The following is a 26,766-nucleotide window of genomic DNA, read 5'->3' as shown; positions in this document are numbered from 1 at the left end:
CCCGCCAGTGAGCTGGGGGCATGGGCGGGGCGCGGCCGCGAGCGCGAAACATGGCCGGGCTGACTGCCGGCTGCACCGCCGGCTGCTGTGAGGAAGAGGACGACAGCGTGTCCAGGGCGGCCGTGGAGGTGTTCGCGAAGCTGAAGGTGCTGCGGGCCCCGGGAGCCACCCGGGGCGGCGCGGCCCGGCGGGCAGGGCGCCCGGCGGAAGTCGGCGGCGCCCCGCGCGCCACGCTTCTCCCTGGTCCCGGCTGTGCCCGGTGCCTCGCCACGGGGGGGTGGCTTGTGAGGCGTCTTTCTCTGCCACTTGGGTGGCCCCGAGCCTTCTTCGCTCTCGCCGTCCCCACGGCCCGGCCCTGGTAGTTCGCGCCGGCGCAGCGCGTAGGCCGCACTGTGACTTGTGTCGCCCGGAACCGCGGGGCCGGACTGGGCCAGCGAAGCGAGCGCAGAGCCGCGGAGGACACAGGCCCGGGCCTCGAGGAACTCGCGGGGTCCAGGGGAGACAGGCGGGCGGAGTCCGTGAGCCCTAGTGGCCGGCGAGGAGCGCCTCCCGGGGAGATCGGGTAGCTGTCCGAGGTCCCTCTCGCCCGCCCCCCGCCCCTCCCCTCTCGAAGGCGGTCCGCCCGCGTCCCCACTGCCGCGGCCCGCACAGGGGCCCGGAATCTCCTTACAGCCCCTACTTGCTACTGCGCCAAACCGCCGTGCGAGTCCAGAGGGGGCGTACTTAGAGGAGGCGGGGTGGCCGGCGGCGGGGGAGTCGAGAATGAGGGGCCACTGACGCCTGGGCAGGATGGAGGGAGGGGGCACACGGGGGTGGGGGCACGCCCGTGCCCTCTGAAGCCCGGCGCGTGCCCGGCGGCGGCACACGTGCGTGCAGAAGTGCACTGCAGCCTTTTAGCGATTCCGACTTTTTAAAACTCCCTGCTTTTCCCTTTCCTTGCTTAGGACCTCAAGTGCCCCTTCCTCCAGGGTCTTTACATCACTGAACCGAAGACCATTCTGGAACTGCTGTGCAGCCCCTCGAAGTACCGCTTGGAAATCCTGGAGTGGATGTGTATCCGGTAACTGGACTGTTTCTTTCTTCCCTACCTCGGGCACACTTGGCAGGTGCCGCTCAACCTAGCTGGGTGACATGGATTTTGTTATGTTTATAAGTAGCTGCCCTCCCAGAGGGCTCCATACCATACCCCAGGCCACCGTGAGAGCAGCCGCTAAGGTAGAAGTGCCAGTTATAGAGCCATGGTCAAATTTGGGGTGACAGTGCCTCCTAGCAGCGCTTGGGGGAGTCTCTTCACCTCCTGGCTGAAGCGCTCAGCTTGGCTTCTGAGCGTTTTTCTTGCTTTAACTACTGGTTTCAGAGCTGGCAGGGGTCAGTTTCAAACTGGGAAGCTCAGGGTCAGGCTGGAGTTGTAAATGTCTTGGGCGTTACTACTGAGGAGTGACAAGCAGGGCCAAGACCCCTGGCTTTCCAGTCCTTCAGGTCAAGGTGTGGCCTGGTGTGTGTGCCTGGCACTGCAGGGGAAGCACAGCCTGCCAAGACGGGAAGGGGAAAGATCCAGAAAGTCCCACAAAATGTCTGTTTCTTGGGAGCAGCAGCCCCTGAGCTGAGCTTGGGTGGGGAAGGCAGGTTCCTGTGCTGTTGGGTGTGAGCCCCAGGTGCGGCTGTGCTTGGTCGCTGTGGGATTCTCTCATGAGGCCGGGCTTGGGCCTGCCCCTCTTCAGCCTGGCCTGTCTGCTCTCGCAGCTCAGAAAGATGCCTGGGCAGGAGCCTGGCTGTGGAGTAGCGAGGGTCCAGCCTGGACCTAGCTGGTATGCCCGCTGGGCCACAGGATGTCAACAGACCTGGCCCTGGGCCTGGTGTCCTAGTGATGGCTGGGAGGAAGGAGGAGGCATTTTCATATCTGAACCTCTCCTGCTGCCTTCCAGGCCCTTCCCCAGGACTCACCCCCAGCCTCTGCTCACCAGCGCTCTCGTAACCTTGTGTTCCCACCGACATTTGAAGAGCTCGCATGTCCCATCTCCTTTTAAAAAGTCCAGTTCCCAGGGCAAAACATATTTCTCCTTCCCCTGGACACCCACACTTTTTTTTTTAATTAACTAATTTATTTATGGTGAAACTTTTTTTTTAACGTAGGTGAATATATTATTTTTAATTTTAAATTTTCAATTACAGTTGCCATTCAGTATTATTTACATTAGTTTCAGGTGTTCAGGATTGTGCTTAGACATTTATATAATTTACAAAGTGACACCCACAAAACCTTTGAGCACACTCCTGCCAGAGCCCTCAGCCCGTTAGTTCTGTGTTGGCCTGCTGCCCTGTCTGGCTCTCCAAAGCACCAGAGCTACCGGAGGGCAGGTACCAGGTGGGACTCCCCCATCAGCCCCAGGCCACAGCGTGGTGTTGTACTGACAGGCAGGTGCACAGACGCACGCACAGTTGTGCCATTCCAGGTGCCTCAGACGTGGATGGGTGTCCTTAAGGAGCTTGGGCTTTAGTGGCCACAAAAAACTCAGGCATGAATCGCAGTGGTGGGCTCACCTCTGCATTCTGCATGCTGTGGACGTTGGCAGGGAGGAGGTGGCATTAGGTCTTGGGGAGGATGGGTAACGGTAGATGCTTGTTTTGTTAGGAGCAGATCGTTGAGGTGTGGGAGGGAAAGCTAGGCAGCAGTGGCCTGAACGGCATCCCAGGGTGGTCCCAGAAAAAGGTGCCAGGACCCGGCTTGGAATGGCAGATGGACAGCCACTGCCAGCCTTGAGGGGACCAGTCCTGGTTCAGGAACCGAGGAGGAGAGAGAGTATTAGGGATGGCCTGGGCTAGTGCAGGGGCCTCGAGTGCGCTCCCAGGAGGAGGGAGGCCAAAGCCAGATCTTGGAGGAGAGGCTCTCGTAAGAGAGAATCCAGCCCTACATGGCCCAGGTAGAAGCTGGGGACTGGGCCACTCTGTTGGCCAGAGAGGGATGGCAGCGGGGTGGGGTGGGGGGCGTCTACAGCTGCATTCCTGAAATGCTTTTGGTATGTTTTTAAATATAAGAAACTGAATCCTTTTTATGACCCCAAGCTGACAAAAGTGCTGTAAGCCTTTCGAGAGTCCACAAGGAGGATTGGACAGAGTTCCTTCCCCTCCAAGTTCATGTTGTCTTTCTTTGCGCATGGCTTCACCATTTCAGCCTTTGTTTAGGGCCACCTCGTTCACCCTTCTGTGGGCAGAGCCTGGAAGCTGCACCCAGTGTTGGTTGGGGGACTCGGTGTGGTGGCTCTTGGTCGCCCATGTGCCACACTGGCCCTCGGTGCAGGGGCTGGGGCAGAGCCACAGGGCCCCCTGGATGGCTGAGTTCGAGGCCCGTGGCTTTCCTTGTCCCCGGAAGAGCTGTACTTGCTTTCAAGGCCACGGGCGCAGTTAATTTCTGCCCCGCTCCCTGCTGCTCCAGGAGAATCGACTTTAGTGAGAGCCCTCCCCCAGGGCGGTTACTCAGGCTTCTGTGGGTCTGCTCTTCAGTGTGTCTAAATGCTTAGCTGCGGTCCAGCTGATGGATTGCTGAGTACTCTCCAATGCTCGGGGCCTTGAGGGTGGGAACATTGCTCGGCAGGCAGGCCCAGGGGCCAGGCCCTAGCATTTCACACAGAAGGGCTCCATCTCTCCCCTGCTGTCTTTGAATGGTGAGGAGGGGTTGCCCTAATAAGCCACGAAGATAGGCACGCAGCTGAGGCCACTGAGTCCAGCCCCTTCTTTGCTGCAGTCCTGCAGCTTGGGGTATGGGGCCTTGGTCCAGGGTGACTCCGCTAGCTCCCAGGGCTCCAGCATGGTCAGGGCAGGTGTGGCCTGGGACCTAGGTATTTGGTGGCATGACCCCAGGGAAGGAACAGTGAACCCTCTCCACGGAACAGCTACTGTGCCTTCTCACCACGCTGAGTCACAGCTGGGATTGCTGTCTCCTCCCCCAGGACAGTGGGGCTGTGACCCCGGAGCCCATAACACTAAAAGCCCCTAAATGGCTTCAGGCTGTGAACTGCAGAAGCATAATCCGTCTCCGATTTATGCTTTTTTAAAAACAGAAAACGTCCCTCTTCTGAAAGTGCTAGGTGTAGACATTTACTAATGGCAGATCATTCCATGGCAAGAGGCCATGCTCCTTTATTTGTTAAAGCTCACTGGCTGCCTTTTCTGTGCTGGCTGCCATGTTAGGCCCCAGAAATATGGGGCAAAAAGCCAGCTTTTGGCCTTGGCGAGCCCGCAGTCTTGGGGACAAGAGCCCTGTGGAAGGACAGTGCCCAGGCCCTGCTGTGATGGAGGGATGCCAAGGTGGCTTCCTGGAGGTGGTGACGTCAGCCGTGGGCTTCCCAGATGCGTGTGATCTATTCACTGTGCTCGGACAGGGAGGCAGAGAAGAGCAGACACACCGCTTGGAAAGGTGTGGGAGGGGACCCAGGCAACCAGCAAGGACAGCAGAGCAGGGAAAGGCTGTCCTCCGACATCCTCCAAACAAACCTGTGCTGTGATTTAAGGAAAAGCTGACCCTTTGCTTCCTTCAGATAAAGAGCTAGAGCTCTGACGAATTCCATTTTGTCTTCTTGGGTGGTCATTTCGTATTTTTACTGTGAGAATTTTAATTGCAGATTTCGAATGTATATTTCTGAGCTAAATTTTTTGGATTCTCCCCCTGATAATTTAAGGACTTCAAATTCATATCACATAAAATTACCCACTTTAAAGTGAACGTTTCATTGGCATTTAGTGCACGCACGAGTAATCCACTTTTTCGGGGGCACGTAAGGGGCCACGAGGGGGCCTCCGCAGCTGGCCCAGCCCTGACTGGTTTTGCTCTTTCCCTGCAGCGCCTGCCCCTCCTGGCATGGCAGGTTCAGCTCGTGGAACGGGGCCTCGGCCGAGGTGAAGATCCAAGGTGGGTCTCTGGTAGAGGCGTTTGGACTTGGGCGGTGGATTCTGGGCAATTCTGAGCTTGTGCACAGCCTCTTTAGTGAGTCGTGGATTTACCATTGGACTAGTGTTTTCTTCTGGATGGTGCACACCCTGTGGATGTTGCTAGAACTTTCTAGAATCAGGTTCCCTTCCCCACTGGCATAGCGAATGGGAGCACTCCTCTTGCAGGGGCATGTAAATCAGACCGAGAGCCTGTCGCCCTGCCAGCTCATTCCCCAAGTCACTGTGGGCAGAGATAGTGGTTCTTGCCAATGTCACTGGTGGATCCATCCGAGTCTCACTGGTGTTCACGCTACACCTGGTGTTCCTAGGAGCACGCGAGGCAGCTCTCCATGGGGGTTCGTCTTGTAACTGCTTCTTTCAATCCTTTCTTGGCAGAAACTAACCCAGCACTGAACATTATTAGGTAAAGATGAGCAAATTGCAGTACTCAACATGGTAGCTAACTCTTCACCTTCCCAATGGTGTCTCTAAAAGTCAAAATTGCCATGGGCCTGCATTTGACTCAGCAAATGCAGGTGGGTAAACTGGACCCTGGAATCCTGATCCATGGCCCAGTTGGCATTGCCAAATTAATTAGCCGGGGACAGTTGTCCCCGGGGCTAAAAAAATGCCAGAAGAATAGGGCATTCTGTTGGAGCCTGCAGGTCTGGCCTCTGGGCCAGCCTGGGCTGCACAGGAAGTGGCCCTTCTTCCCGGTGCTATAATGTCTGGCACTTTCCTACTGACGGAACAATGTCCAAGCTGGGTAAGCCTGGCCATCAGACCGCACCTGAATTTTTTAACGCATGTGCATGCACAGGTGCTAACCCTGGCCCTCAGCCCAGACACAGCCTTGACCTTGCCATCCCCAGCCTCGGTTTCCTCTTCTGTAAAGTGTGGGTGAGAGCTTCAGCCTTGCCCGCTTCATAGGGGTGCACCGAGTGTCAGAGCAGGGGTAGACATAAGTGCTTGTCAAGGAGTGTAACTGGGAGGAACCAGGACAAGTCGAGGGATTAGAATCACGAATTCACCTGACAGGTGTTTAGGGTGCGCCCGCTACGCGACCCGCACTGTTTTAGGTGCCGGTGGTGCAGCGGTGAGTTGTACCGTTCTCATGGTGCTTAGGTGCTAGCTGGGAGAGGCAGGCGATAAACAGAAGGCAGCAAGAGTCTCAGTACGGACTGTGGGAGGCACCATACACAAAGCCAGCGGAGGGCGAAATGGCGTCTGCGTGAGTTGAGAGAGGAGCGGTGCTGTCGACGTGTCTGGGGAAGGCCTCTCTTTTAGATAGAGATTCGCAAGAAGAGAGGAAGCGAGCCAGGCAGATATCAGGAAGAACGGTGTTCAGGCTTCTGTGTGCCTGGCGGCTCCGAGGAACGGTTCGGAGGCCAGGGTGGCTGGCGTGGAGCGGAGAGCAAGGGGAGAGTGGTGGGGTGAGGTCAGAAGGGCGATGGGGCAAACCGAGTCGGGCCTCGTGGGCCACAGAAGCACGTTGGCTTTTGCTCGGAGGAAAGCTGTAGCCTGGCTTTGGATTTCACAGAGTCCCTCGGGCTGCTGGCCTGAGAACAGGAGGCCCAGGCAGAGGCAAGGAGACCATCGGGAGACTCTTGCAATGATCCAGGCTAGAGATGGGGCAGTGGAAGCGCGATACTGCCCAGATCCTGGATTTATAGTGAAGGGAGAGTCGGCCAGACTCCCCGAGGCTTGGATCTGGACTAGGCAAGAGGGGCTGGGGAGGACCACGAGGGTTTGGGGTTAAGGGCCGTGGGAAGAGCAGGTGCGCTTGGGGTATAACTGGCCTTCGTATGGTGTTCCAAGATGACTAATGCTTTCATATTCGCTTGCTTCTTGCACCAAACCTTCCACGTCAGTTGCCAGAGTTATGCCCGTTCTGCCACTGAGGCACATGGGCGTAGGAGATGGACCTTGCCCGTGAGGTTGCCCTGGCGTTGGCCCCAGGCTTTCTGATCTCCTGACTTTTCACTGTATACCGGATGATTTTTTAGAAAATTCCCAGAGCACCCTGGACTCAGTTTCCCAGTCTGTAAAATGGAGCTAAGACCCATTTCCTACAGTTTCTGGCAAGAGAAAAGCAGACGATGACATGAGAGGCTTGTAGGAAATTGACAGATGTGAGCGATGGTTCCTTTTGCTCTGGCCTGGTGAGGTCTCTGGAAGGGCAGCACCAGCATGTTTGGAAGGTTCCCTGACTCCTGTCGTTTCCCCAGGCAACTGGCTGGCTTCTGCTAGAAGCCACAGTTTCCTCTATGGAAGAGCATTGGATGCGATCCCTAATTTTTAGGCGAGGAAGCTGACAGCCAGAGGGGGGCAGTGACCGGATGCAGGCCACACAGCACAAGGCTGTCCTGGCGCCTGCTTCCTTGTCCACCCGGGTCTTTCAGGCCCGGCCCGGCCTTGTGGGCGCTGGGCCCGCTGACGCTGGAGCAGGAACACCCTCCCCAGCGAACCGCTGGGGATCCCGCACGTTTGTGCACTGCCTGGGTGCACGGCATCCTCTCCTGTTTGGGTGGGTGTCTGCAGTAACAGGATCCTTGTGTTCCGACAGAGATGGTGAAACTAGGCCATGAGCTGATGTTGTGTGGGCTGGATGACCAGGAGCTCCTGAAGGTGAGAGGGGGCCTTCTCTGTCCCCATGCATCCCTAGTCCCTGCTCCCTAGCCTCCCAGGGCAAGAACCCATAGGATACCCTTGAATAGACTCCAGCCATCCCCAGGGCTGAGGAGGAGGGTGGATGAAGAGGCCGAGGTGGATGACCAAAGGGACAGAGAGTGCGTCCTGTCCTTGATCAATGACTTCAGACACACTGGCACTGTGGTAAGTACTTTACATGCCAGTAATTGTCACATCCACTCTTGGCAATAGTACTTGTCTTAGCCCCATTTCACAAGGGCGGTGACAAACAGCTCAGCCAAGGTCGCCCAGCGACAGAGCCTGGTCTCAAACCCAGGCCCCTGAGCCCATGTACTTTCCCGATGTGCTGCCCACTGCAGGCTTCTCTGCAGAGGCGGCCTCAGCCTACCCTTCCCCCGTTACTCACCCCCAAATCATTCAAAGAAACCCTGCCCCCTACCCTCAACATTTAAAAAATTCTTGGAGTAATTATTTCCACACTTGGACTGTTACGAATAAGGTCGCTATGAACGTTCCTGTATATGTTTTTGACTGAAGACACGTTTTCAGTTCTCTTGGGTATATAGCTAGGAGTGGAATTGCTGGGTCATGCAGTAACTCTATGTTTAACTTTTCGAGGAACTGCCAAGCTACTTTCCAGAGCGGCTGCACCATTTTACATTCCTACCAGCCATGTGTGAGGGTTCTAGTTACTTCGCATCCTCACCAACACTTTTTACTGTCCATCTTTTTGATTCCAACTGTACTGGTAGATGTGAAGGGCCATCTCATCGTGCATTTCCCTGATGACTAATGATGTCGAGCATTTTCTCATGTGCTTATTGGCCATTCGTGTATCGTTTTTGGAGAAACGTTTCTATTCAGTTCTTTTGCCCAGTTTTTAACTGGGTTATTTGTCTTTTTATTGTTGAATTGTAAGAATTCTTTATTCTGGATACAAATCCCATCAGATATTTCATTAATAAGTATTTTCTCACATTCTGTGGATTGCCTTTTCACTTTCTTGATGTGTCCCTTCAGGGCACAAAAGTTTTGAGTTTTGATGAAGTCCAATTTGTTTACTTTTTCTTTTGTTACTTGTGCTTTTGGTGTCATATTTAAGAATCCGTTGCCAAATCTAAAGCGATGATTGATGCCTAAGTTTCCCTCTAAGAGTTTTATAGTTTTAGCTCTTATATTTGCGTCTTGATCCATTCTGAGTTTGTTTTATGTATGGTTGAAGGTATGTGTCCAACTTCATTCTTTTGTGTGTGGCTGTCCAGTTGTCCCAGTACCATGTATTGAAAAGACCATTTTTTCCTCATTGAATTGCCTTGGCGTCCTTGTTGAAAATGAATTCACTGTAACTATGAGGATTCATTTCTAGATTTTCCATACTAACCCTTATGCCAGTACCACGCCGTCTTGATCACTATAGCTTTGTAGTAAGTCGTAATCTTCCAACTTTACTCTTTTTAAAGATCGTTTTGACTATTAGGTGTGTTTTGAATTTCCACATGAATTTTAGAGTAAGCTTGTCAGTTTCTGCAAAAAAAGGCTAACTGGGATTTTGAAGGAGATGGCATTGAATCTGCAGGTCACTTTAGGGTGTACTGCTATCAACTATATTAAGTCTTTCTATTTATAAACATGGACTGTCTTTCTACTTATTTAGGTTTTATTTAATTTCTTTCAAACATGTTTTATAGCTTTCAGTATACACGTCTTATACTTTTTAAAATTTATCCTTAAGTATTTTATTCTTTGCGATGCTATTATTGATGGAATTGTTTTCTCAATTTCATTTTCGTATTGTTCATTGCTGCTCTGTGGAGATACAATAGATTTTTGCTTATCGCTTTTGTATCTTCCCACCTTGATAAACTTGCTTATTAGTTCTAATGGTATTTTAGTGGATTACTTAGGATTTTCTACTTATAAGATCATGCCATTTGCAAATAGAGAGAGTTTTACGTCTGCCTCTCCATTTTGGATGCTTTTTATTTATTTTTCTTGCCTAATTGCTCTGGCTAGCACCTCCAGTATAGTGTTGAATAAAAGTGGCAAAAGTGGACATCCTTGTTTGGTTCCTGATTTTAGGGAGAAAAGCATCTGATCTTCACCATTGAGTATGACGTTAGCCGTGGGTTTTTTATAGATGTCCTTTATCGGGTTAAGGATGTTTCCTTCTATTCCTATATTGTCAAGTTTTTATCATGAAAGGGTGTTGAATTTTGTAAATGCTTTCTCTGCTTCTACTGAGATGATCATGGGGTTTTGTCCTTTATTCTATTCTTCCGTCATTTGTGATGTTGCAAGTTTCCTTCTGGTATCATTTCACTACTGTCTAAAGCTCTGCCTTCAGCAGTTCCTTTAGAAGTGGTCTATTGGGTCCATATTCTCTTGGGTTTATTTATTTATGTCTAGTTGCCATTCATTCTTGATGGATATTTTCACCGGATATAGAATTTAGGGTTGGCAGTTCTTCTTTTTCCACAGGTTCTGATGAGAAACCTGTAATAATTTGAATCATTTTTTCCCCTGTGGGTCATACATTGTTTTTCTGCTGCTACTTAAAAAGTTTTCCCTTGTGATTAGTTTTCAGCAATGTGATTATGTGTTTGTGGGAAGATTTCTTTGGGCTCGTCCTGTTTGGATTTGCTTAGCTTCACAAATCTGTCTTTTGCCAAACTTGGGAAGTTCTATCTGTTTTCCCTCTGGTGCTCATATTGGATAGTTTCTGTTCATGTTTTCACGTTTGCTGACTCTTTCCTCTGTCCCCTCCAATTTGCTACTGAGGCCATCAGTGAGTTTTTAATTTTAGTTTTTCTGTTTTCCAGTTCTATGATGTCTATGTGTTTTTGAAAAAATATTTTCTGTTTCTATGCCGATGTTTCTATTTTAACATTTGTTTCAAGAGTATTCATGGTTACCTATTCAGCATTTTTATAATGACCACTTTAAACTTGTCAGATTATTCCAGCATCTGTGTCATCTTGCCATTAAAGTCTGTTGATCGTCTTTTCTCATGCAAGTTGAGATGTTCGTGGTTTTGTGCTTTGTGTGCCAAGGAGCTGTGGATTGCATCCTGGACATTTTGACTGTTGCTTTGACTCTGGGGGCTTGGAGAATGTCGATATTTGCATTTTAGCAGGCGCTTAACCCGGTGAAATGGGAGAGTCCCTGCTCCCTGCCCTGGGAGGGTTGGCTCCTGTAGTTTTCTGTTGCCAGTCACTTTTGTTGCCGCCACCGCCCGCCATGATACTGCCTGGAGTCTGGGGTTTGAGAGAACAGAGAGGAGAGAGAGAGAGAGAGAGAGAGAGAGAGAGAGAGAGAGAGAGAGAGAGAGAGAGAGAGAGAGAGAGAGAGAAGGCCGGGATTTCTCCCATGCTCTCTGAGTTTTGACACTTCCGTTTCCTGGACCTCTTGGTACCACCATGTTCCCTTCTAGGTTTGGGCTGGGCCGAGTGCAGGCCCAGGGAGAGTGGAGGAAAGAACACAGTAAATTGCCACCAGTCTAAATGGCTTTTTTTTCCCCTCCCCAACACTCGTGCTGGCGTTTACCTTTCCAAAGCTGCCGATACCTGCCACATGCATTCTGTCCCGTTCCGAGAGGTGGGTGCCATGGGAGAAGAGATGTTCCCTCTATCTTACCCAGAACTGTAACCCTTCCCTTAGTTTTTATTAAATATTAAAAAATATATATATATTTATTGTGGTAAAATATACATAGCATAAAATTGACAATTTTAACCATTTGAAAAATTTCCCCGTGGGCCCCGAAGGGGCTCTACTCTTTTTAAAAATATTTTTTTTATTGCGATAAAATACAAATAACATAAAATGAACCATGCGAACCGCTTTAAGGTTATAGTCAGTGCCATTTAAGCCTTCGCAGCGCCGTGCAGCCATCCACACCCTCCATCCCTAGAACTCTTTATCTCCCCAAACTGCAACTCTGCGCCCAATTTTTCAGCCATTTTTAAAATAGACAATTCGGTAGCATTTAGTATATTCCTAATGTTGTGCAACCATCACCTCTGTCTAGTTCCAGAACATTTTCACTGTCCTAAGAGGATATCCGTGTCCATTAAGCAGCCTCTCCCCATTACCCACAGGCCCTGATCCCCACTACTCTGCTCTCTCTATTTCGTATAAATGGAGTCATATGATATGTGGCCTTTCGCGACTGGCTTCTTAGCACATTATTTCCAAGGGTCATCTATGCTGGAGCACGGATCAATACTTCATTCCATTTTATGGAATGAAAAATGAAAGCAGAAGAATAATTTATGTTGGCATCAGTGAGTGTTGGGAATCAGGGCGTGGGAGAAAGGAGATATGGGTATAAGGTAATTAGGTTTAATCAAACTCTGTAGTCTAGAATGTGAATTGGGAATATCAGTGTGAGATCTTAATGTATTTTAACTTCAAAACTGTGTGTTTGTGTGTGTATATGCATGCATTTCCTTGCTTTGTCTCCCGAAAAGGCCAAGAACAATGACGCCCAGTCGTAATATAAGCGTGGGGCAGGAAATGTATCAGTTGAGGCAGGGACACCTTGTCATACCAGAGACTAAGACCTACAGTCATGTCCGAAGGACTCAGGAGACAGTTAGCAATTGAAGCCCTCACTGGCCACAGTGGGCATGGCGCGGATGATGCACACATTGGAAGGACAGTGACTACAGTAAACTGAGGTCCTTTACGTATATTTTAATCCATATGTTTGTAGCGATATTTTTATTTTATTATTATTATTTATTTATTATGCTGACATCGGTAATGATATCCAGTAAGTTTCAGGTGTACAATTCAACAGTAAGGTGCGTGTGTGTGTGTGTGTATATATATATATATATATATATATATATATATATATATATATATGTATATATATATGTATATATCTCATCGTGTGTTCACCACTCATAGTTGAATTTCTTTCTGTCACCACATATTTGACCCTTTTTACCTCACCTACCTCCCCTCTCCCCGCACCCCACCCTCTGGTAACCACTAGTCTGTTGTCCATGTCCTTGAGTCTCTGTTCATCTGTCCTGTTTGAGTAACAATATTTTTAAAATATCATTTTGATACCAAAAACACAAGCAACAAAAGAAAACATAGATCAATTACACCTTATTAAAATGAAACACTTTGGTGCTTCAAAAGACACCATCATCAAGAAAGTGAAGAGAATCCATAGAATTAGAATAGCTGTCAATCACATATCTGATAAGGGTCTAGTACCCAGAATCTATAAAGAACCCTAATAGCTCAATAGTAAAAAGACAACTCCGAAGAAGATACACAGATGGCCAACGAGCACTTGAAAACATGCTCCTCGGCACTAGTCATCAGGGAAATGCACAGCAAAGCCACGATGAGACCCACTTCACAGCCACGAGGAGGGCTAGAATAAAAATCGGAAAATCAGGAGCATCGGCGAGGACGAGACGAAGTTGGACCGCTCATACGCTGCCAGTGGGGTGTGAAGTGGCGCAGGCGCCGTGGAAGACAGACCGGCGGTCCCACGAAAGGGTAAACCCAGGGTTACCGCGTGACCCACACCTAGCTGTAGACCCAGGAAAACTGAAAACTTACAGCCACACAGAAACTTGCACATGAGCAGGAAGTATTATTCTGGATAGCCAAAAAAGTAGAAAGAACCCCAATTTTCGCTAACTGATGAATGGAGAAACTAAGTAGCAATGACGAACGTACTACCAATACGTGCTATAATGCGGATGAACATTGAGAATGTTCTGAGTGCGAGCAGCTCGCAGAGTATATGAGTCCATTCATACGAAATATCCAGAAGAGGCAAATCCATAGGGACAGAAAGGGGACCCGTGGGTTCCAGGGGCTGGGGTACGGGGGATGGGAAGTGACTGCCAGCGAGGACATGGTTTCTCTGGGGCGGGGTGATCGAAACGTTCCGGACTTACATCATGGCGATGACTGCACAGCTCGGTGACTATCCCGACAACCACGGGATTGTGCACTTAGGAAGGGCGAATTCATGGTGCGCGCGTTGCATCTCAATGAAAAACAGCAGCGAGGCTGAAAGACAAGGGCACCTCTGCGAGAGGAGTGCTCCAGGCTCCCAAACTGAGAGCGGCCCCGAGGTCGTGCGTGCTGGGCCTGTTCCAGAGACAGCCAGCAGGCCGTTTCGGCCGCAGCGGAGCTAGAGGGCAGGCCACGTGGGACTTGGTAGGCCTGGGGAGACTTTAGGGCTTTCTTCTCCATGACCTGGGTGGGTGGCCGTCATACGAAGGAGGTGGCTGGGTGGAGCAGAGGTGGCCTCCAGGAGACCTGTTGGCAGGCTGGAGCCGTGACTGGGACCTCGGTTGCTGGCCTGGTGGCCGTGGCAGTGGTGGAGGAAGCTGCTGGCTTAGGCTGGGCTCGAGAGGTTTGCCTATGGAGGGATTGGGATGAGGCCTGGGGAGGGAGCCTCGCCTGAAGCGTGGGGGGCCTGGGGTTTTGTGGATTCATTGTGCAGACCTTTCTGGGTGTCCTTGTTGGGTCCACCCTTTGCTGGGGAATGGACAGGAGACAGAGGTGACGAGGCCTCTACCTGGCGCTGCTCTGGGGACATTAGAGGCCATGGGTGGACTTCAGCGAGGTGGCTGTAGTCGGCCTGGGGACTGTGGGTCTCAGAGGGGCTGGGCTCTGATAACCCACAGGTGACCTCCGTGGCTTAGGCCTGTGGCCCGGGGTGCTCACAGGGAGCTCACGGTCAGGACTGCCCAGTGGGGTCAGTGCCACAGTCCCAGCCCCAGCCCAGGTTGGCAGAGCCCTGAGCACGGCACTTACCCCTTCCTGGACATCGGGAGGGGCTGTGGGAACTGGGTCTGTGCTGAGGAGGGGATGGCAGGCAGTTTCCCAGCCTCGGCTACTGGTCAAGGCTTTGTGACGTCCCGAGTGACAGTTGCCCTCACGTTTCTGCCTGAGCTGTCCCCTGTCTAGACATTGTCCTACACCCCCACCTCCTACTCGTAGGCTGCCCTTCATGTGTGTCACTCGTGCTCAGTGTCATGTGGACAGATTGGGAGGATAAGTCAACAGGAGGTAGTGACGAGGCCTGAGTGGCCTGCTGAGGGCATGGAGATGCTACAAGCCTCCAGAGGCGCCAGTCCTGTCGATGTGGCCACACAGCTGGGAGCCAGCCTGTGGGGAGTGCCAGGCAGCTGCAGCCATGAGGCCCAGCACCCGTGGACGGGGAGCCAGGCAGCGAGCATTATAGCAGAGCATGCCCTTGTCCCCAGGTCTAGCTCTCAACCCAGGGCCACCTGCCGTGCGCCTCTCAGCCCTCTCACTTCAGCTTGCGCCTTCCACACCCACTTTAAGTGCAAATGCTTCTCGGAGGGCTTTATAGTAAGTCACCAGTGATGCTGGCTGGGTGGATCCCTCTGGTGCATCCCTCGGAATAGTGGGTGTGTCGGGGTGGGGCAGTGAGGGGCTAACATGCAGCGGCAGGCCCAGCTTTGTTTCTGGCAGCCCAGCTCACACAGGGCTCTCTGCAGCAGTCCAGGCTGTCAGGCTGTAAGTAGGTCCTGTGGACCAGTTGTGAGCCTCTTCCCCTTTCTGGAAGGAGAAAGGCGCGGTACTTCTGAATGAAGCCTGAAATCCTGGCTGAGTAGCTGCCTGCAGGAAGCCCTACCCACTTCAGGACAGGGGACGAAGTCAGCTGCTGCTTGGGGACCCTGGCTGTAAGGCCGGCTGCTTGCCGCCCAGTGGAGACGAGTTTTGTCCTCCCTGTCAGGAGGAGCGAGGTCCACGGCCCTGTCTTGCTGTGCCAGTAGCTTCAGTCCTTCCTGGCTGGGGAGGGTGTCCTCCTCCTGGAGGCGTTTCTGAGGAATGAGCTGCTGTGGTCCCTGCGGGCTGCGTCCTGTGTGCAGTAGGCCCTGCTGTCTGCCCGCCTACCCAAGAAGCCGCGCTGTCGGACATGTGACGAGCACACACTCCCACGTGTGTCTACAGCACTTGCCACCTCCAGAGTCCCAGATATCACTGCCACCCGGGGCCAGGGAGTGCTCAAAGGCAATAGACCCTGAGGCCAAGGTGCCCGAGCCAGTTCAAGATGCTGCCAGGCGGGGGCCAGGGAGCAGGTGGCTCAGGCCCTTTCTTTCCACTGACCCAAGCCGGGAAGGGTGTGGGGTTGGGGCACGCAGCACACCTGGTCAGTTAGTACATGTAGCCTTCCTTGTTCAGGGTCGGGCCTGCACCCAGAAGCAGCTACACTTCATGGACCAGCTGCTGGATGCGGTTGGGAGCCTGACCATCAGCTCCGCCAGCTGCTCCAGGTAACGGCTCAGGACGGGCCCTCAACAGAACAGCCGGCAGGTACCCTCGGTCCTCCGTCTGGAGCTGGCGGGCCTAGGGGCCTACGGGGCACCCAGGCCCGCCACCAGGCACATCTCTAGCCAGGGTTTCACTGCCTGCTCTGGCGACCGCAGCTGGGTACTGGCCCAGGTACCAGGCTGTCAGGGTGAAGGGTTCCTGCAGAGGGCGGGATCCCAGAGGCATGGGGCTCAGCTCCAGCCACCAAAGCAGGCAGGGACTAGAGGCGATCCTTTGTCTCGGCCTCTCTGCTGGCTCTTACTTGGCCTCTTGGGGCTCCCACATGGGCCCTCAGCAAGACTGCCAGCACAGTCCCCGGATGTCATGCTCCGGCTGGTAACTGTGGCTCTGTGCTGCCTTTGCAGTGTGCAGCAGCACTTCAAGGACACCAAGGAGAAGAACGAGGCGCTGCTGGGGGACCTCTTCTCCGGTTCCCACCTGCAAGTGCTCCTGAGCCCCGAGAGTGACTTATGGTCCATGGACTGGGAATCCTTCGACAAGCAGAGCAGTGGCTGGCAGAGGTGCTGACCCTGCAGGGTTCTGTGGTCTGGGACAGACTCAGGTGTGGCCAGCGACAGCACAGAGCTGGAAGTGTCCCCTCTTCTCTCCCTGTAGGGCGAAGTCCTCTGCAGAGTTGGCAGAGGAGGAGGAGAAGGTGGCGGAGCTGGCCAGGCAGCTGCAGGAGAGTGTGGCCAAGGTGCAGGCCCTGCGCACTGAGGTAAGGGTGCCGGTGCCGTGGCCGCGGGCGGCCCGTCTTGGCGATGACCATGTTGTGAGGCTGAAGTGAGGTGGCACGTGCGCGGGCCCTGACAGGTGCTAGAAGGTGGTGGGCGCTCAGCCCACGTGAAGGGGAGAGGCTGAAGGGGAGAGGCAGACGAGCTCTGGGCAGGAGTAGCGAAGCTTCCCGAAGAATGGAAAGGATTGGCCTCAGGCCAGGGGCGGGCAGGGCAGCTTCAAAGGTCCCTCTCCCTCCGGCTTTGCAGCACTTTGTGCAGCACAAGCCAGTGTCCGCTGTAAGCAGGGCGCACATCAGCACTCTGGACCAGAAGCTGCGCCTGGTCGTCTCTGACTTCCACCAGCTCGTCATGGCTTTCCTGCAAGTGTACGACGACGAGCTGGGTGAGTGCTGCAAACGCCCAAACCCCTACCTGCACCCGTGCGGCCCCATCATCCAGGCTGTGTACCAGACTCTGACTTCGTGCAATCAGGTAAGAATCACTCTCTCCTCTCCCTCTGCAACCCCTAGTGAGGGACCCGCGGGCTGGGACGAGGGGCACGGAGGGGCTCGGCCCGGGCTCCTTGTGAGCAGGGGCACAGCTGGGCTCCAGGCTCCGGCCCTCAGCTGAGGACCTTGGGTGGGTTGGGGCAGCAGCTTTTCTCGGTGCCGCGGTGGGTGTGAGGGTCACATTAATGGATGGGCCCCCGAGGGCCCTATCGCAATGCAGGAGGCGTTAACTAAGCCAAGATCCCGGGCCCGGAAGAGGTTTCTGCACTGGCTCCTAGTGGACTCTGTGGCACCCTTTCCCCGAACTTCTTATTGTGGGCATCGTTGCGATCATTCCAACTTCTTTAAAAGCCTGATCACCACGGCCATGGAATATTTCGTTCTAGCTTCTGTCCCTGTATTGGTCTCATTTTGCCTTCAGGATGTGCCCAAATGTATCACAGCCTCTTCATTTTTGTGTATGACCAAGAACTATGCCATACAGACAGATGCTCGCCTCCGCGCGCCCTCGACCCAGCTCACGCAGACCGGGAAAAGTGGCCGCACGCTGCTGAGCCGGCTACAGGGATATTTACTCATTTTGTCGTTCCACATTTCAGACCCCCAGAGCTGACCTAAGCGCGGGCTTTGGTCCTGATTGTGAGCACAGCTGCCACGCGTGGAACACTGTCACTGGCTCAGAGCCTCCACAGTGCTGGTCTTGTTTTTTTTTTTTTTTTTTTTTTAACAGAAAGGCTCCTGGACTTCCAAGCCTCTGGTTAGCCTGTCCTTTGCAACTCAGTTAGGGTACAGTCCTCTCCCATCAGAAAGGCCCTTTCATTCTGGGTCATCGATTCCGTACCATGGGACATTTTCCCACTGTGCCACTGGCTTTGCTTGGCTACCAGTGTGGGACGGGGCACACGATAGCGTGGCATCCCCGCTGGGCCAGGAGGAAGGAAGTTAGGTTGGAGAACTCTGGTGACTCTCCAGGTAGCTAGGAGTCCCGCCATCACCCAGGGCTGTCCTTGGAGGCGAATGCCACATGCCGAGGACCTAGAAAGGAGCACACGCTCAGTGTGAACCTGGGTGGGAAGCAGGAGATGCCTTCTGTAGGCCAGACCACCAGCACGTAACGCCCACGTGCCCGCCCGCCTCCCTCCCTCCCTCCGTCCGTCCCTTCCAGATGTTGAAGGTGGTGGCGGAGATCACTGACAGCTCGATGAAAGCCGTGGAGATGGTGAAGCAACAGCAGGGCGAGAAGGTCTGCTGGGGCAGCGACCACTCCGTGATGAGCCTAGGTATGTGGTCACCACTCGCGGCGGCTGTGCCTGGCTGCCCGCTTGGTGGTCGGGGAACAGGGCCGGCCCCTCTTAGCACCTGACTCATGCCTGGGCTCCTTCTGTGCTCAAGCAGAAGCTCCCAAATGGCCGCACTTGGGGCCCGGCCCCTTACTTCTTTCTCTAACGCATAAAGATTTCCTCCCCTTGAAAAAAAATACTTTTGACAGATTATAAAATCAGAACATTAATTATAGAAATTCGGGATAACCCAAAGACGTGCAGAGGTAAAATAAAAACAATCCATAACCTGGTGGTCCAGAGATGGTCGGTGTTAATATTTTGGTCTATTTCCCTCCATTCTTTTTCCTTTCGTTATTTTTTTATTTCTTTGTGTAAGTTCAGTGTGATCACAACACACGGACACTTTTATATTACGTTCCTTCCCTTGGACCTCACTGTAAGCATTTCCCCATATTCTCGAAGTAGCATTTTTAATGGTCAAACACTATTCCATTCAGCCATTTGCTATAATTTGCTCACCATTTGGGTCATTTTCAATATTATTCATAATGCCGTCGCAGGATTTATAATAGTGTACGAGGGAAACGAGGCAAAGCTTTATCATTGGGTAGCGCTCAGATGGATAAGGGAATATGTACACGGTGGGATAGCATTCGTCGGTGATGGCGACGTGAGGAAATGCATGTTCTAGAACGTTGAAGGGAAAATGCAGGGTAAAAAGGAAATAAAAGGGAAAAAAAGGAAATAAAAAGAATGGCCCCACCTTTCTAAAGCAAAACAATGTAGAAGAACCCACCCCTCTCAGGAAATGGGCCACAGTGCGGACATTGCTTTTCTCCGTGTTGGAATCAGGCGGCTGACTTTGATTTCTGGTTCCTTAAACTGCTCCGTCCTCTTCAGGTATTCATTCCCCAAAGACACGTACTGCTTAGGTAGTCCTACCATCGTCAAGCTCAGAGAAAGGATGCAGGGAACATGTTTGGACATAAAGCGCATTCACGTGTTAGATTATATCCTTACGATGGGGTTCCTGAGGTCGCGGTGGTGAGGCCAAGCGGGCTCCATCTTTCCGTATCCTTGTCAGCACTGGATTTAATCCTTCCGACACTTCCGCTGTTGGATGGGGGCAAAAATGTAGCTGGATTTCATTTTAGTTAACCTTCTTTTCTGAGTAAGTTTACTTTTTTGTTGTTATGGAAATAACACATTGAGGAAACTTTTTTCTTTGATAGGACATACAGCCATTAGGGAGGAGTCTCAACTCATAGGGATAGAAACGTGAAATAGTTGGAATTTTCCTCGTGCTACAGCAAACCCCATTTATTCCAGTTCAAATGATTTTAAAGCCAATACTTGTGCTACCGAGGAGTAGCGCATGCCGGGAGCCTAGAAAGCCCCGAGTGCGTCTTCCTGCATACAGCTAGCGGCTGTCCCGACTTGGTGATAATCGTCTTCGTTGCTCTTATGGAAACTCCTTCTTCCATGCACAGTCCCTTTTCTGTTCTCGTTCTCCAGACTATCTCGGTCTTTGGCTTTTGACAGTTCAATTAGACTCCGTCTTGGTGTGGATTGCTTTCAGTTTCTCCCACTTGGAGTTTTTTGAGTTTCTTGGATGTTTAGCTTCATGTTTTTCATGATCACTCGGTCAGACAGTTGATGATTCTTCCTTCTCCTTCACTTCCTGCTCGCCCGGAGCCTCGGATCAGTCAGAGGTGATCGCTCAGGGCCCTCTCAGGTCTCCCCGGGGCATCTGCAGAGCCGGGGCATGCACGTGGCCCTCGCGACTCCCTAGGCATCTCATTCCCCAGGCTGTCCTCTCGCGCTTTCTGCTTAGTCTGTCATTTGCCTCGGCTCTTATCCACTGCCTCAGGCAGCAGCCACTAAAGCATTTACCTGTAAACGTTTCCTCCCGGTGTGCCCCATCTCTGCATGAACTCTCTAGGCATCCCTCTCCTCGGGCAGCTGGCCCTCTCGCCGCTCTTGGCCTTGGCGCACACACTTGTCACGTGGATACCAGGCACTGAACTGACCAAACTGCACCAGAATCCTCCGTTTTCAAAGTTATCATCGCGCTTCTCCTAATCACCGCTGTCACTCTGACTCTCACCCCCAGTCTGTATAATTGCTGATTATAAAATGCTCACAGTCCACACCGTCATTAATATAATAACGATCGTTCGTGTTCGGCACTGCGCGCCACCTCACCGATGGTCGCAGGACGGGTGGCAGGTTTCACTTTTTAGACAGGCACCATTTCCATCTAAGCTGTGTGAACCGGCTCCGCGTTCCCCTCTGCGCTTTGACGGGTGGCTCTGCCTTCCCGCTTGGGGGGTTGGGTTACGTCGGTGGAGCTTCCGGATCGTGTTTGAAATGAGTTCTTGGGCTGTAGTCACGCCAGAGAAACGGTCCGTGCCAGTCGGAGCCGGCTGCGCATTTCCCCCGTTCTCACCTGACAAATCGAGGACCTTGGTCTCCACAACCGCCTCGGGCCCCCCGCTGTGGAAGCTCCGTGTGTCTGTGCTATTTCCCGTTCCGGTATAAGAAGCTGGGCCACCTCTCTGGGTGCCAGCAGCCAGGCCATATTAATTGCTCGTCCCATCATTATTCATCGGTCACAATGCCAACCGCATGGACCTGAAGCCCCATTTGCCTCCCAGTCCTCCAGGGACCCCAGTGCCACGAAAATAACGATACCTTTTGAAAACAAAGCAGCCTCGCCAGTGCTGGGAGCCATGCACCAAGGCAGAGATGGTAACAGGTTTCTGGGAGCCAGAGAGGAGATGGGAGCGATTCGACGCATGCGAGGGGTGGGGAAAGCCGCAGCCTGAAGGAACAGTGGGGGAGCCTCTCTGCGCAGCTGTGGGGAGGGCGCAGGGGCGAGCAGGCCGAAAAGAGGGCGCAAGCGAAGCAGGTGTCATAGATCAGAGCTCCCAGGGAGACCCTCGCCTGCTTTTTTGGTGAAGAAAATGATCGAAATGAGTGCATACCTCGGTTCCTGGTGTGGCCGGCGGCAGTCCAGGTGAAGCCCACCTCTTTCTGGCTTCTGAGGGTCCATGGTACGACAGAGGTGCCCACAGAGTGCCCGCGGGGGTGTGGGGGAGACCCTCCACAGAATGGGTGACTCCTCCAGAACACAGTGGGGCCAGCACCATGGAAGACGGAAGAAAGATCTGGAAAAGCAGGGCTAATGGCTCGCTCAGAGAAGAGAACTTCCCAACAGTCTTGAGTTCAGATTCCCAGCACAGCAGGTCTCCTAGTGGCGTCCTTTCGTTATAACACTGATGAGATGCCGTAGGACCTTAAGGCTTGTTTTATCAATTAACTTGTGGTAAAATCAGTTTATTACACATTGCTTCACTTAGAGTCACAGAACCTATCGACAACATTAAGTAACGACTTACTATATCATGTCCAAGTGAAAACCCACGCAGAGAAAACCAAGCAAATACTCTTAGAAGTTAGAAATGCTTGCCAAAGTATTGAGAAATCCATGGAAAGAGTAGAAAACAAAACGAGGCAACAAATCTGTAAGCATAGACAGAGAAGAGACAGATGAAACGATGACAAGGATGATTGACGCAGAGGCCTGATCCAGGAGGCTAAGAGAGAAAGAGAGGAAGGGAAACGGAGGGCGGAGGTTACCCGTGAAGTGACGGGCGTGCAGAACTGAGGGGGCGAGTCTCCATATTCCAAGCCCAGGGCAGGTGGAACCCAAAAGATGGACCCCAGCCAGCCTCCTGACGTCCAAGTAGCAGGGTGCGGGGGCGGGGCCCAAGCTTCTGGAAGGAAAGCGTGTGCCGTCCAGAAGCAGATGCTTTACGCATTCAGAGGGCCAGGGGCTTCCGGCCTAGGATCTGAAACCCAGCCAAGCTCTGAGCCAAGAGAGGGCCAGGTAGGGACTTGAGCCTGGGACAGAGGGAGATGTGAGCCGATTTAGCAGCCAGAGCGGAGTAGGCTGCAGGGGTTTAGAGGATGGGAAAACCTGAGGATTCTGGAGAGGCAGATGATACCCAAGGGGACTTAGGAAAACCTCATCTGTGGAGAAGTGTGATCACAGCAGGAACTGTGTTGACCGGACCGCAGCGGGAACTTCGATGACAAGTGGGAAGGGTTGTCAGGGCCAGTCTGGAGTAGGCTGAGCTTGGTCCAGCTCTGGCTAGGAGTCTTTCTGCTCCAGCACTGCGCTGAGGCTTGTCACCCTGATGCACAGCCCATGATTCCTGAGCTTCAGAGTCGCCCTTGGGAAGGGTGGGGCCAGATGCCAATGAACTGCTTCGCGAGCTGCGCATGCCGCATGCAGAAGGGGAGAGAATGGGCTGGGAAGCCAGGGGAAGCAAGATGGTGGGGGAAGGACTAGGTGTCTAAGTTAAGGCACCACCACCAGGAAAACCCCCTCTGTCCCTAGTATGGGAGAGGGGAGTGAGCTAAACTCCATGCTCAATGGTCATCATCTGAAGTTGGTACCTTGAGAGGCAGGTGCATGTTGGGGAAGTGTCCCCCACCCCTTAAAGCCAAGCAGCAGGTCACAACTAAGGCTCACGTCACTTTATTTATATAGGATTAAAGCACAATAACCTCCCCTCTGCATTCCCTGCTGTCTGCGGGGTGGGCAGGGGTCTTCTGTCTGTGCCCAGCCTTCCGTGCTTTCTAGCAAGTGGTGCTTGCTAGCTCCTGGCCCCCTCAGCAGCCCCTGGGTCACCAGTTTTAGGGTCATGGTGGGAGTCGGGTCCCCAGGCTGCAAGCCCCTTGAGGGTTGAGGCGAGGCACTAGACTCACTTTGTGGTTTGCATTTTTTTTTTTGCTCTGCAGCCACAAAAATGGAAGAACTAATTCAGAAATATAAGCTCTTCAAAGACTGTCTGCGCAAAGCCCCAAAGTAATCTGGGAGCTGGAAATTGTGCCCTGAAGAGCCAGGCGGCTGGAAAGGACCGGGCCATCAGCAGGAGAAGCAGTTACAGTTGCCGTGTTTTGGGGGCACAGCCTCCAGATGTCCAGGCCTTTAGTTCCTTTGGAGGGGATGGAGGAGGGGGCAGGGGTGGGGCAGGGTAGTGTAACCTGGACAGAAATGAAATTTTTGGTTCAAAGAAGTTGCCTCCAGCCTGCTTTTTGCTTCCATGGCTCCATGTGACCGCCTCCTTTGCTTTGCTGTCTGGCCCGGGCTGTCCTGGGGCCTGGGCTATGCCTGGCCTTTGCCTCCTGCTGTCCTGGGGGGCCTGGGCTCTGCCCTTCTCGCCCCATTTGCCCTGGGCACTGGCAGCTCCCATCACTCTCCCCCACCACTGCGCACTTAAGCTCGGCAGTGCCAAGCATTTGAAGTCTCTGCCTCACCATGATACCTGGCCGCCTGAGACTGGAGCCTGCCCCCTGCCCCAACTGCCACCTCCCCTGCGACCAGCCTCAGGGGCCCAGGTGGGGACTTCTTGAAGCCCCTCGGCCTGGCCCTTGGCACCCACTGCATCTGGGATCTGGCGGGCTGGGCCCATGTCTCCTCCTCCCTCCTCCCCAGGGTACGTACCCGGTACAAGCCTGGGGAATTTCTGTTGGTAGCCTGACTGGTTGTCCAGGAAGCTGCGCTCTGGGCTTCTCGGGGTGCCCCAGTATCTTCCTGAGTAGTGTGCCTGTCACAGCCACCTCCCTCCCTTCGAGCATGGGAACGGGCACAACAGGTGAGGCCCCCACCTCCCTCAGCCCAGTGTCAGGCTTCAGGGGGTCGGGAAGGGGCCTCCCTCGAAACACCTGGCCTTCTGGGGGGACGCGCCTGGCTCCCAGTCTACTGAACTCCTCTGTCCTGCTCCCTGCGGCCGCACCTCTGTTTCCCCAAGTTCCCAGTGGGTGCTCCAGACATGGTGGAGACAGACTCCCAGATATGCCCCAGGAGGCCCCCCGGGGCTGGGTGCCAGGCCCTCTCCAGCCCAGACTGGTTGGCACCCCCCAGCCCCAGTTGCCTGCCTGGGGCACATCCCAGATGGCTTCAGTACGAGGTGGGACAAAAGGCAGGCTCACAGTCACCACCGCCCAGGTGTGCCAATGTTACAGGCCAAGTGCTGGCACGTCTTACTCAAGAACAAGGTTCTCCGATGATGTCACTTCCTGGAACAGGGATGACCATCTCAGTTCCCTCCCATCATGAACGCCTTTCACCCTTGACTGAGCCTGGTGGGCTGGGAAAGCCCTGGAGTCCAGGGTCTGAGGGGCTAGGCCTCACCCTGCTCCTGTGGTCCTCGAGCTGTGGGTACCGCTGGGGCAGTCCCCTACCCCAGCCCTTACGTCGCTCGTCCTTTAGACGGGAAGGAACAACTTAGCCAAAGCGTATATGGTTTGCGGGGCCGGGCCTCGTGCCTGCCGTCCCCCCAACCCAGAAGCGTCTGCTAAGGGTTCCTCATACAGTACGGACCACTGCACCCGTGAGGGAGATCCCATTTCCCCTTCCTTGCGGGAGACGAGCCCATAAGGTGAGGAAGTTGTCACCGGTCACTAGAGTGGTGCTAAGGCCCCATCTTTAGAGTGTACCGTTCTCCTTCATGGCCCAGTGTGGTACGTGCAGGCGCCTCTTTCCCACTTTGAGCTCACTTTACCCTTACCAGGGCAGCCTGGTCTCCTGTGGCAGGGGCCTAGTGCCTTTGTGAGAAGTCCCCCAGCATGGCGCTCGGTATGGAAGCCAGGTTGGCCAGGCCCAGCTGCTATCGACTTACCCTGCTCGGAGTTGGAGGCCGGGCCAGGCAGAAGGCTCCAGCTTCCTCTTGTGCTTGTGACAACACGTCCTCAGCCCACAGCCTGCTTTCCGATCTATAAACATGGGGCGTGTGTCCTGGTGGCTGTGAGCGAGCAAGGGGGTGGCGAGCCGGCCGCACAGGTCCTGCGGCCTCAGGCCTCCATGTTGCCTAACAGGTGGCTGGGGGCGGGCCACAGCCACTGATTAAAGGCTGCCTGGAGCAGCCCGTGTGGAGACAGGTGTCCAGCAGCCCAGGAAGCCAGCCAGAGGCCGCCCCAGGTAAGTCAGCATGGCCAGGTTGGTGAAGACAGCCGCGGGGAGCCCAGAGGCAGGAGGAGGCCAGTCCGGGGCCAGTACCTGTGTGTCGGGGAGGCTGCTGATGACGGAGGCTTTCTTGGGTCCCCGCTTCCTGGCAGCTGACCCTAGGGGTGCAGACCCAGGCTGCTATGCCTGAGCCTCCCGGCCACGGGGTCTCAGTGTAGATGTCATTTTCGGTCGTACCTCCCTATGTCCCCGATGACATGGGCCTGGAGGCAGGCGGCAGAGGCCTCTGGGCCAGGGTCTGAGCACATCAGGACTCCCTTTGGTTGTTCACTAGGTGGTAGTGGAGATGGCCATGGAGGGGCTGGGGGACTGGACAGAATGGAGGGGGTGATCAGTCCCAAGCAGACCTCATCCTGGACAGAAGTAGTAGACCCTGGTCACTGGGTCCTAGCTCTGGAGGTCCCTAAGCAGTATCCCTGGATGTGGGTCTTAGGAATTGCTCCTAGAGTGTCAAGTCCCATGGGGTGGGGTGGGGGTGACAAGAAATAAAGCCAAAGGGGTTGGATCCCATGCGTGGCTGGGCCCTGGCAACCCCGTCTCTGGCTCTCAGGTTTTGTGCTCCTTGCTCTGGCAGCTGTCGGCATCGCTGTCCCCGTGTGAACATCACCATGTCTGAAGTGCCCCGGGCAGAGACTTTTGTCTTCCTGGACCTGGAAGCCACGGGGCTCCCCAGTGTGGACCCTGAGATCGCCGAGATCTCCCTGTTCGCTGTCCACCGCTCCTCCCTGGAGAACCCAGAGCGTGACGAGGCTGGGACCCCCGTGCTGCCCCGGGTCCTGGACAAGCTCACACTGTGCATGTGCCCGGATCGCCCCTTTACTGCCAAGGCCAGCGAGATCACCGGCCTGAGCAGTGAGGGCCTGGCCCAGTGCCGGAAGGCCGGGTTCAACAGTGCCGCGGTGCGGACACTGCAGGCCTTCCTGAGCCGCCAGGAGGGCCCCATCTGCCTCGTGGCCCACAACGGCTTTGATTATGACTTCCCCCTGCTATGCACAGAGCTGCGGCGCCTAGACGCCCACCTGCCCCGGGACACCATCTGCCTGGATACGCTGCCGGCGCTGCGGGGCCTGGACCGCGCTCACAGCCACGGCACCCGGGCCCAGGGCTGCAAGGGCTACAGCCTGGGCAGCCTCTTCCGCCGCTACTTCCAGGCAGAGCCGAGCGCGGCGCACTCAGCCGAGGGCGACGTGCACACCCTGCTCATGGTCTTCCTGCACCGCGCCGCTGAGCTGCTCGCCTGGGCCGACGAGCAGGCCCGCAGCTGGGGTCACATCGAGCCCATGTACATGCCTCCTGAGGGCCCAAACCTTGAGGGCTGA

The 26,766-nt window shown here is 54.0% G+C and overlaps 2 protein-coding genes across 2 annotated transcripts; both read left to right on the top strand.

Annotated features, from left to right (window-relative positions):
- HAUS7 (HAUS augmin like complex subunit 7) lies at positions 1 to 23,449 on the top strand. The gene is made up of 10 exons (XM_016133001.2): positions 1 to 146; positions 945 to 1,060; positions 4,839 to 4,906; positions 7,493 to 7,554; positions 15,775 to 15,866; positions 16,269 to 16,424; positions 16,519 to 16,621; positions 16,887 to 17,111; positions 18,294 to 18,408; positions 23,221 to 23,449. Exons 1-10 carry the CDS (start codon positions 21 to 23, stop codon positions 23,289 to 23,291), a joined length of 1,134 nt encoding a protein of 377 aa, XP_015988487.1. The 5' UTR covers positions 1 to 20; the 3' UTR covers positions 23,292 to 23,449.
- Positions 23,450 to 25,998: 2,549 nt separating this feature from the next.
- TREX2 (three prime repair exonuclease 2) lies at positions 25,999 to 26,766 on the top strand. Its single transcript, XM_016133108.2, has one exon. The coding sequence runs from the start codon at positions 26,056 to 26,058 to the stop codon at positions 26,764 to 26,766; it is 711 nt and encodes a 236-aa protein (XP_015988594.2). The 5' UTR covers positions 25,999 to 26,055.

The sequence above is a fragment of the Rousettus aegyptiacus genome, unplaced genomic scaffold (genome assembly GCF_014176215.1).
Source record: "Rousettus aegyptiacus isolate mRouAeg1 unplaced genomic scaffold, mRouAeg1.p scaffold_m13_p_9, whole genome shotgun sequence".
Lineage (NCBI taxonomy): Eukaryota > Metazoa > Chordata > Mammalia > Chiroptera > Pteropodidae > Rousettus > Rousettus aegyptiacus.
The sequence above is the reverse complement of the archived record's forward strand: the minus strand, read 5'-3'. Positions and strand labels throughout refer to the sequence as shown.

Coding starts and splice junctions, on each gene's coding strand:
- HAUS7 (XM_016133001.2), top strand. CDS start 21: ATGGGCGGGGCGCGGCCGCGAGCGCGAAACATGGCCGGGCTGACTGCC. Junction 147..944: donor AGGTGTTCGCGAAGCTGAAG/GTGCTGCGGGCC, acceptor TTCCTTGCTTAG/GACCTCAAGTGCCCCTTCCT. Junction 4,907..7,492: donor GGCCGAGGTGAAGATCCAAG/GTGGGTCTCTGG, acceptor GTGTTCCGACAG/AGATGGTGAAACTAGGCCAT.
- TREX2 (XM_016133108.2), top strand. CDS start 26,056: ATGTCTGAAGTGCCCCGGGCAGAGACTTTTGTCTTCCTGGACCTGGAA.